Source organism: Bombus bifarius, unplaced genomic scaffold (genome assembly GCF_011952205.1).
Source record: "Bombus bifarius isolate JDL3187 unplaced genomic scaffold, Bbif_JDL3187 scf7180000007974, whole genome shotgun sequence".
Lineage (NCBI taxonomy): Eukaryota > Metazoa > Arthropoda > Insecta > Hymenoptera > Apidae > Bombus > Bombus bifarius.
Genome location: NW_022884360.1, coordinates 2,330,133 through 2,341,546, shown reverse-complemented (window position 1 = coordinate 2,341,546; position 11,414 = coordinate 2,330,133). Strand labels below are relative to the sequence as shown.

Genomic DNA, 11,414 nt, shown 5'->3' with positions numbered 1-11,414 from the left:
CATTTTTTGCACGATAACGATTCGATTTTAATTACACAATTTGCAATTAACGAGAATTCTGATTTAAGAATTTTTCGTTCTTCTAGTCGGCTTTAGACGTTTTTCATTAAAATAACGATGACAAATAAACAAGAAGAATAATTGCTTGGATAGAAAATAATAGATAAAAATATTTGAAAATATAGATTCATTACACAGGTATTTAATCATTTCGGATAACAATAGGAAATAAAGATTAATTTTCTTCCAAATAGCCTAACAATAACAATTTCGTTAAATGAAGAAATTGAAAGGAAAGTATAAACGCTAGTGTATTATAAAAGTAAACACTGTTCGATAAAAGAAAAACCATTAAAAAAGGAGGCTGCGTGAGATCACGTTGAAGATCATTTGGAAGTTATCATGTTTTTGCATAATATTTAAAACAGCTTCTTATTACGTTATATCATAATCGAGTTTAGTGACCTATGACACGGTGATGTCAGAGAAATCCTTTCTTATAATATACCTATCACATATTTTCTACTTTTGGCATTTCTTTTATATATTTCTAGTACATATGCGTATAATATATATATATATATATATATATATATATATATATATATACAAGATGATTGGTAACTGGTGGTACAAGCGGAAAGGGGGTGATTCTAGGCGAAAAAAGAAGTCGAAAATATAGAATACAAATTTTTCGTTCGAGGCTTTGTTTTCGAGAAAATCGACTTTGAATTTTCGCTCGGTACGCGTCGTACTTTATCGCGTCTCGTTATAACGGATCTCACTGTAGATCGTTGTCTCACCAGTTACCAACCATCCTGTATATATATATATGTTTTCCTATCACTATTACTCTCAAGTACCTTTGTAATAGTCTGTAAATTAACGACAAGTTTATATATACAGTTTGTATATAATTACAAGTAGCATTTGCTACCTTCTCTGCGGCATTGAAAGATTGTAAATTTAAATTATCCGCTAATTAGCTGTCTTAGATCGGTTTGCGAGTGGCTTGGCGAATGATAGAGCGAGAACCGATACCACGGCGCTGTTAAAAATCGTAGAAGCGAATGAACTTTCTGTGTGTCGAATGTGAACGAACTTCTTACATGTTAAGTTGCGACTGAAGTATGTTTAAGATACGTTAAGTTTATAGTGCAAGACTATGCGTGAGACATTGTTATAAAAGATGGTCCAGCTAAATGATATCGAAGTGACGAATATGTTATTTATTTTGTGGCGCGAGAAAGGTTCTCGAAACGAAATTCACGCTGTTTAAAGGGAATTTCGCTATTTCTTCGCGGTAATTTTTTTACGAGATTCGAGGGTCGTGGATATTTTATTAAATGAAACTCTATTTTTCCACCAATTGTGCGATAAGAATTATTCACAATGTGAATTAAACTGGTAATACGTTGCAATAGCTATGTGAGCAAAATCTAAGAAAAGCAGTTTCGCGTGGATTTTAGCCATATGCAGTTATCTATCTATTAATTAATATCGTATACAATTTATGGATCTATAGATTTTAAAGTAGTAAAAACGCGATAACGTCGTAACAAGTTATGAATCCTAATATTTTATCGACAGGAGACGCGAATTCGCCTCTTACATACTTGATACTCTATCCTATAAAAACGTTAACTACTGTTGAATAAAACAGTAAAGAGAGCAATGAATGGTATACATAAAATGTTACGAATGTGTTTTTACATTACATACTTGAATAATACGAAACTGTTATCAATATATTAGATATAATACTGGAAAGTTCGTTTCGATTTTTAAGGAATTTAATAAAATAATAAATTCTAAGTCCTTGAGCATATCGCACTAAAAAAATGTTACTAGAAGTATCTTTAAACATGCTCATTGATTTTTAATAGATTATCACATTCGTCAAATGCTGGTGGGAAAGTTGATTGGAATTTTTAAGAAATTTCGTCGACACGAAAAATCACATTGAAAAATTTTTCGCCAAGAAACCTGGAACGTTCCTGAACGATAGTCGCGCGAAAGATGAAACAAAGTATCAGTTATGTAATTCAGTAAATGTATATCGAATCGAAGTGTAAATCAGAACGAACATTCCGAGCGACCCTTTCAATTTTTTCGATGACTCAAAAAATACAATTTGGAGTGTTGGTTTTTTCGCCTTCAAAGTGTTCAGAATCTTGTATAATAGTTTTCGGCGTGCTCGTATGTACAACGTCTGGGCTTCTTAATGACAGGGATAGCGAACGTAAGAGAAATAAATGAAAGAAAGGGAATCTTGCGTAGCTGGTCGAAATGCATATTCCCATAAATGCGTATTCCCTGCGATCGCAAGTATAAAAATAATAATTTGCAATGTTGAAAAATATTGCATCATTCGTTTTATGTAGTACGTTGAGTTAGGAGTAGATCTAGAGCAGTTTCAGTTTGTTGTTTGCAGAGTGAACGTTATAATTGTTGACTTTGTGCCAGCGGCGAAATAAGAGTAAAACTTAAGAGTCTCGAAACCGACTTATTCTTAAAGGATAAGTAGGTTTGAAAAGCATCAGGATCAGGATGTAAAAACGAATGTTTAAACCGCTATGGTTCTTAAGTTTGGGTGCTGTGAAATTTCTTAAGTATTAGGCTGTTCCAATGGTTTCTTTCGTTTTACAAGGAAATAATAGATGCACAACATTTTTATTTGTAGCAATAGAATAAAATGGATCGTACGGAATTCGATAAAATAATATAAAACAAAAAATGTTGTGCATCTGCTATTTCCTCATAAAATGAAAGAAACTTTTCGGACAAGCTAATAGATCGGTAAAATGTTAAAGTTATGTGTATTCGTAGGAAGAGGTGATGAAAGTGCGTTGAAAGTGCGTTCTATGTCTGTGCGTGGAGACAGAAGATTGAAAATGATAGCAGACGCGGCGAACACGATGTGGATGTTGGAGAGAAAAAAAGTGCGAAGATGTGATTCGCGAACTTATTGGCTGATCAAAGTACGTATACAGTGGCTCACGAAAGTACTCGAGCACACACACACACACACACATATAAACTACAAACTTTATATGTATACATATATTATCCAGAAACATTAAAATTAAAGTTCATTAGCACCGTATCACGAGAGGCGACTACGTGATTATATTGATAAAACTTGAAAGGCATCTGAAAATGTATGTAAAAGTTACGAGATATTTACTGGAAGCATACTTTTCGCAAAGATATCCATATAGTATTTGAATGGTAAATTATTCGCTATATTAAGCGGAGGGGGCTAAGGTTAATTCGTACAAAAATAAGGCATGTTTTTGTGAATTATTTGTGACGACACAGTTAAAATCTCTTTATTAAAACGAATAGTAGATTAAAGCATGACATTCGAAGAATATTGTATAAAATTTTCACGGAGAAATATTAAAAAATACGGCAATGACAGCAATTATTTGGACGTGTCTCGGAAAAAAAGGTAGAATTGCGGTGTCCCTGATAACTTGATGCTGGATCATCTGAAATCAAAAAATCAAAGTTCATTCGTTAGGTAACAGTTTTCCCCGGGTAACGCTGGGAGGCTTTTTCGAAATTTCAATTTTTCACTTTTTTGGAACACTTTTTTGGAAATTTTCGCAAAATCGGCTAATTTTCCCCTCAAAGTGTTCCAAAAAAGTGAAAAATTGAAATTTCGAAAAACTCTCCCAGTGTTACCTGGGGAAAACTGTTACCTAACAAATGAACTTTGATTTTTTGATTTCAGATGATCCAGCACCCAGTTATCAGGGGCACCGCAATTCTACCTTTTTTTCCGAGACACGTCGGAATAATCGCTGCTATTGCCGTATTTTTTAATATTTCTCCGTGAAAATTTTATACAATATTCTTCGAATGTCATACTTTAATCTACTATTCGTTTTAATAAAGAGATTTTAACTGTGTCGTCACAAATAATTCGCAAAAACATGCCTTATTTTTGTACGAATTAACCTTAGCCCCCCCTTAATAAGCCACGATATTCAGCGAGGCACTAGTTGTATGTTTCAAACTATTATTCATGTTGTATGCTAATTTTCCTCCAGGTGTTTGCGATAAATGTCTCGTAACTTTCACGTTTATTTACGAATTGGTTTCAAATTTTATTATTACATCTAATCACGATAGTTGTGCCTCATTGCAGGACTAACGAAATTTCAAAAAGTCCCCTTTAATGCACGTAACACAACAACACAAATTTTTTGCGTAGGTGTTCGAATATTTTCATCGAGACCAATCCAAGATTCATGGAGCTGGGAAGCTATTAATAAAATGTATGCAATAATTGGTTCATTGTACTTACCAGATATTCGATCTTCGACTATAATTCGTATAAATCTTGTATTTTCTATTGTTGTTCCCAGTTGTTCCACGTTTGTTCTACGTTGTTCCAAAGCAAATAATGATTTATTTCAAAAGATCTTGGAAGCAACCGCAAAAGGTTGCACTGTTCACCCGCCCTGCATTTCTTAAAAATCGAACGTATTTTACATATTTTACATTAGAAGATGTCCCTCAACGTGTTCAATGGTTTTAGCTGTTCTAGACATTGTTCCAAAATATCGTTTCAATATCGTACTTAGTTTAGGAAAAAATTAGCCAACGCTAACATCCGTAACACAATGGATATTTCTCTTTATTTTAACAACAATAATGTACAGGCAAAGGGTTCTTCTTTTGGAACACGTACTTACATCCCTAGAACAACTCGGAATAAAAATTTGAACACCGTAACACAAACACAATGCTGACTTTACTCTCGCCTCGACAACTTCCATTCTCGGGAAAGTTGATAAAACGTCGTCAACGAGGGACTGAAACATTTCGTCGATTGAAACTGTCGTTGAAATTGAATTCTTCCAACAAAAGGAAAATTATACAGAATCGTAGACGGTAAACGGGATTGCTGTAAATCTTACTTGAACTATTGTCGTACTTGTAGCTATTTAAGAACGATAGCCGAGAAAAATAACTTTGAGCGAATGGAAGATTTATAGGTACTCGTAAAGTTCCAAACTTGTTCGACCAGTGTTTAAATTCTACTTAACACTTTACCGACCGATAGCCGATTAATCGGTTTTACGTCACCGACGCTTACCAACCGATAGCCTATTAATCGGCTTTTTGTCGCCAACAATCTTTCTCGTTATTTGAGCAGTAATTTGTTATTTAGTACTAAGGTACCTTGCTCGGTTGCGTCAGTTGCGTTGCTTTGAAAGCTCCCACAGTTTTATATTAATTTGAAAAACGTACCGTTCGCAATGAACAAAAAGCATGATATTGGAGAATCTAAACCGAAACAGAGCCGGCGCTAGGGAGAATCTGCGCCTGAGATGCCGGTCGGACGTGCGTATGCTGTTGAATCGTTAGCGGTCGGTAAAGTGTTAAGAATACCTTCTTTATCTGCAAGTATCCGTATAGGGTTCGGATATGTCGCGTTTAGCTTCTGCTGGAGGTTTCGAATTCATTCGATGAACGTTCGAACCTGTTTGCGACTACTTGAGGACATCGTTAACGATCACGCTAATACAAGAAACGAACACATGAATATATAACGTACGAGGTGACCGATAAAGTTAGAAGGCATAACACTAAAGAATTATTTGATTAATTTTGGAATGATCTTATGAAGAAAGCTGTTGATACAACGTGTATAATAGAAGGCCAATACGTAAACAGAAATATAACACAAAAGTTCGTTTCATTCAGAATTCTTTATTCGAAGAATCTTTTGCAAGATCGTTAACAATCGATAAAGGGAAAACACTGTTTATAAAAATCTCATCGGTTTAGTAATTCATCCTTTCTTTTTCGTAAGGACGATTGTAAATGTACACGTCCTTGAAGAACATGTTAGGAATGGTGTAGTTCCATGCGAACATGGGTCTGTCCAATGGGAATCCGAATGGCATGTTGTCGAACATCATTTTTCCATACAGAGGCATTTCGTACGAGTTCATGCTGTTTTCTTCCAACGAGCTCAGGAAGAAGAACATCTTGTACCTTAAACCTTCTGGTTTACCACGTGGCAGAGTGAGGCGTTCTGGGAAACCGAACATCCTTTCGGAGTACGTGAACGGCTCGCTTCCACTGATTGCCTTGTTCAGTTTGTCGTAGTATATGTCACTTGACATCATGCCAGGTGCAGTGGTGAGGGACTCCGAGCTGCGACGTTCGATGCTGTTGCTTCCAGAATGGACTGTGAGAGTAAACAGAAGGCTCGATTGAATATCGATCTTTAATTTTCTAATAGTAATAATAATAATAATGAAGGTAGAAAACAGCTTGTTTCATCGCGAGCTGTCTTTTCGCATCGATCAAGAACTAAAGAGGTTCTTTAAGCTTGATTGGTCAAGTTAGCTGTTTTTGACGAGTATACTCGTCATGAAGGAATTGCAATATTTTGTGTTACGACGAGTCCTACCAGTAACAAAATTAAAAAACAGTCATTTCGTTGCAACTTAATTCTATATCGTGACAGCCACGCAGACTCTGTGTTGGACGAGTATACTCGTCATCGCTTACTTTTTGCGATACGTTTGTGGCGGATCGGTATCAATAGGACGCCGACAGGTCGTGGCATCAACTCGGGTACCAACCGCCAACACCAGAGGGCTACGACGACAACGAGTCTATCTCGCTAGCGGTCGAATATACGGGCGAATGATACAAATACCGCACCTAGCGAGACTCTCTCTATGTGTAAGACAGGGGCTACCGGGCATAACCTTAATGACGAGTCCACCGGTAGTCCCGGGACGAAACGCAAACCTCTCTTTTCATCTAGCAGCGATTCATCCGCGACACGTTTTAGGCTCCACGCTTTCCAAAGAGGTCGCAACAGCTAACTGGTTAACACTAACATTACCAAGCCCGGTCAAATGACCGGTTTCAAAATTTAATTTAAAATTGTACATTGGTCGTTATTTTCTTCGTTCATTTAACTTTCTGCAAGTTCTTACATTAACGAAAATCGAGAAATTGATTAACCAGATAATATAAAGAATTTACATAAAGTTAGAAGAAGAAAAGGAGTAACGATGAATGTACGACTTTAAATAAATTTTGAAATTTGACCGGGACTGATAAGATTAGCGTTAAATAGCATATTGGATAATATATTATTCGTACGGAGAATAATAAAGAAAAATAAACAAGATACTAACGGTTCACGGCGAATCTGTCCATTTCCACGAAGTAGTAATGGTACTTCTGTAAGTAGATCATATCCTGTTGCACCTCGTCGAAGGCTGGCCCAAGGAAGATTCTCAGCATTCCCTTCATTTCTTTGTCGGAATTGATGTTGATTTTGTAGGTGAACGGCTGGTAGTTGAGGCAAGCGCGTCGTGCCTTCAGACGAAGGTACATTCCACCCTTGAAGCTATCCACTGATACTGCATTGCTGATCAGAGTGTCGCAGGTGTCAAAGTACGTGTTCAGTTTGTCGATATTCACGGATTCGAATTTCACACCTGGCACTTGCAGTTCGCTCTGAGAGTACTGAGGCTGGAATTTCTTGTATCTGCGCGAACATAACGCGTAACAATTAGTAAGAGGCAGAAAATACATAAAACTTTTCAAATTACTGTAACGAGTAGTTGAGATTAATTGTAATTGCAGATATTCGTGCGTACAGATGATTATTATCTAATAAGACGTATTTAAACCGAATCTTACGAAAGATACTGATAAATTGATTGAAAAGTTTGTTGCAGGATAGCAAAAATTAGCTCTTCGTCGAGACTTCTGCTTGTAACGATACGAATACGTTAATAACGATCTGATGTCGTTTACATATCTTTCTGACATCTTCTAAACAGCCAACATACCTGAAGAAGTAAGTCATGATCTTTTTGTAAAGCATATAGAATGCCGGATCTCTCATGCTGGTACAGTAGGATTGCAGGACGCTGGGGATCACCTTGTTCTTGTTGTAGAAGTCGAAGTTGAAGCCAAGGATGTCGCGTGCAAGTGCGTCGTACATGCCGTAGAATCTGGTGTTGCAAGAGTCTACATTCCCTTCTATCACGTTGCCGAGTATGTTCAAACCTTCTGATGTGTAGATGTCTACCTTCTTTCCATATTGGTCTATCAGATAGCCAGAGTCGATGGCGTCCATTATACGCAACTCCAGGGCATTGATTTCCTAGAGAATCGAACGTGCACTTTGAATTTTCATTTTACTCTTCGTATCAGACATCACGATCGTTATTTTTGGAAGATTCAACGTATACTTTGAATTTCCTTCTTTGTTACTTATATCGGCCGTTGTTGGCATGTTTTGCCCCTGCTAATAATTCTTGCAAAGTAAATAATTTGCCTTTTATCGACGATGGCTTTGTGAATTATATTATTGAAATTTTTTCAGTTTAAACTGAAGGTTGTCAGGTTTTCAGTAAGTACTAGCTGTTTTTCTTGGAATTAACTTAGTCCTAAAGAAGTAAACTTTTAAGCTTGTTGTTATTGAGATAAAATGTAATACTCACCTTAAGATACTTGTATTTATAATAGGGTAGAGCCGAATATCTGTCTCTTTGTGGGAAAGGTATGCCATTGGGGTACATCATCGTGGAGAAGTATCCAGGGTAGATTGACTTGTTCCAGTCGAAGTCCTCTATCTTACCAAGGTCGTTTGACATTCGTTCAAGGAAGTACCTAGCCAATAATTGCTGGTGGATGAAATAATAAAATTGTCCACGTATCTCTTTAGGCATGTTGTATTTGCTGCTGGACATCCAGAAGGGGAATATCTGTCGGATGTAGTAGTAATACGCGTTCATTCCGATATCCTCCATGAAGTAGTCGAGTTTATATTCGTCGTCCATGTATGGCATCATGTAACTGCTCGAGTAGTTGGCGGTCACTACGTAAGTTTCGATGTTGCCCATTCCGGCACCAGTTCCTGAAAGAAGAAGGTTGACTTTATTTATTTCAAATCGAAGGATGGGGACTTTTCCAAGACTTTCCGCTATTAGAATCTTTATAAAAAATGTCCTTTGTTTCCCTGTTCTATATTTTGTAGATTCTCGTTTAGGAGAAAACAGGGTCTGAATATGTTATTTGAAAAATAGATTGCTACTCACGTATTAGACGAATCATTTGAAATTCAATTTCAGATTGCTATTGTGGCGGATCGGTATCAACAGGACGCCGACAGGTCGAGGCATCAACGCGGCGCAACACCTCCCGGGCGATCCGCTGGTACCAACCGCCAACACTAGAGGGCTACGACGACAACGAGTCTGTCTAACTCGCTAGCGGTCGAATATACGAGCGATTGATACAAATACCGCACCTAGCGAGACTCCCTCTACGTCTAAGGCAGGGACTCCCGGGACTACTGGCGAGTCCACCGGTAGTCCCGGGACGAAACGCACGACTCTCTTTTCATCCGCCACACTATTTTCAACTACTCTATCTAACTACTCTATATGTAACTAGTAATATGTAACATTTACTCTATAACTATACTGTAAAATAGAAAGGTATAGCTACCTTGAGACATCTTCAAGTGCTGTGCTTCTTGTATCACGCTTGAATCGAAGAAATAGTTAGGGTAGATCTCGTAGATCGCTGGCAGTCTCATGTATTTGCAGTCGCTTCTGTAGAACACGGCAACGGAGAACGCCGTAGTGAACATGTCGCTGTTCATGCGAAGTCGGGCCCAACAAGCAGTTTTGTAGAACGTTTGGAAGTCCTTGGCGTTGTAGAACAACTCGAACAGCATTCTCATTTCGTACATGTGCTCGGTGTTGAATGGTGTGAAGATGGCATCACGGACAAGGAACATTCCTTGCTTGTACCACCAAAAGAACTTTTGTACGACATTCTGAAACAAGTAGATGCAAGACATACGTAATGTTCAAAAATTAGGATATATTGTAACAACAATTATTACTACGATACGTCCATCGTAGTAGAAATTAATGCATCATGATCGATTGTCATTTTAATCGAATGTTGTTAAATTATAATGGTTAAACGTTCGGGATCGATTCGATGAAATGGTAGCAGGTATAACTCATCGAATAATTATAGCTACGGTCATGAAACCATGAACATGGAGAATCACCTTGTCTTTGTACATGTCCATATTTGTTTCCATGTTGTAGTTCCTTCCTATGTCATACCATTCAGCATCGCTTAGGTCTGCCTGTCTAACGTACAGCAACAGATCGAAGATCTTCTTCTGCTTATGGAGGAAGTCCATGTCGGCGGTGCGACTTCCGGAGAACGATGTGCTCTGCGCTACGCAAATAGCGACTAGCGCCGCTAACAAAGTCAACTTGAACATCCCCGCGATGAAAATTCGGCTACACCCTGGATTCAGTTGGTCGCTGTGTACCGGTTGACGATCCACCGCGTGCTTTTATACTTATTCGGAATACAATAATCACGCTGAACCTCTGACCCACATCATGCTCACGGAGATACTGTGTGTCATCAATATTCCTGTATATTTGTACGGTTGATTATTAACAGGCACATCCGTCGAAAGGAAAAGATTCGACATAGGATTGTGCGCCAATACGATTTCCATACGTTTGAAACTGGCACGTGCAATCGTATAGCGATCAGTTTACGTCTACTTGAAATATTTCGATTCCTAGTAGGATACAGTCGATTATCTTCGTATTTTATTTCTGGGAAAAATTTTGTAATCTCGAGATGCACGGAGTTAATCTTGTTGCGATCTTTAAGCTTCTACCAATACGTTACAAACATTCTTGTTAATTTTCTATGAAATTCATTATTATTGATTATTATTACGTATTTATACGATGCATTATTTATATTACTTATTTTATTACTTGTTTCTAGTGGCTGATTTAAACCTGTGGCAGGCTGAAGTCATCGTACCGATCACGTCGATCATAATCGATGTTTAAACCAATAGAAGATCAATATTTAAAGATCCTTGGCTAATCTACCAAATTTTAATATTCACCTAGACGGTGAATATCAATTTCACGAGTAGTAATTAAAATACTCGCGATGCAATGACCAATTGAAAACTGCCTTCGACACTCCCCTGGTAAGCGTGTCTCGTTGCAGGACCTAATTATATTTCACGCATTTAAAAAAACGCAAGAATCGTCCGAAGAATGTTTCAGAATGAGCCCATTGATTATTCAATTGACGTTTCGAATATTCTAATGACTATACGTGTTGATTCAACGAACATCGTTTTGGCCAAACTAGAACTTTATCCCAGTCTGTGTATTTTATGTAATCCTGATAGTCGTTTAGTAATCTAAAAAGATGACAAGCACTTTTGGGAGCCTCGTTATAGTGTTATTAGAGTCAAGGTAAATACATTTATTTCTTATTATTATTCGTTACGTATTCCTGTCTACTTTTTTTATTAAGCATTGTTAATGGAAACATTTATTAATCATCTG

The 11,414-nt window shown here is 37.3% G+C and overlaps 1 protein-coding gene across 1 annotated transcript; it reads right to left on the bottom strand.

Moving 5' to 3' along the window:
• Positions 1-5,707: 5,707 nt before the first annotated feature.
• LOC117216974 (hexamerin-like) lies at positions 5,708-10,355 on the bottom strand. Its single transcript, XM_033464177.1, has 6 exons — positions 10,085-10,355; positions 9,508-9,841; positions 8,499-8,914; positions 7,842-8,158; positions 7,179-7,534; positions 5,708-6,211 (listed from the first exon to the last, which is right to left on the bottom strand). The coding sequence occupies exons 1-6, from the start codon at positions 10,304-10,306 to the stop codon at positions 5,802-5,804; spliced, it is 2,055 nt and encodes a 684-aa protein (XP_033320068.1). The 5' UTR covers positions 10,307-10,355; the 3' UTR covers positions 5,708-5,801.
• Positions 10,356-11,414: the final 1,059 nt, after the last annotated feature.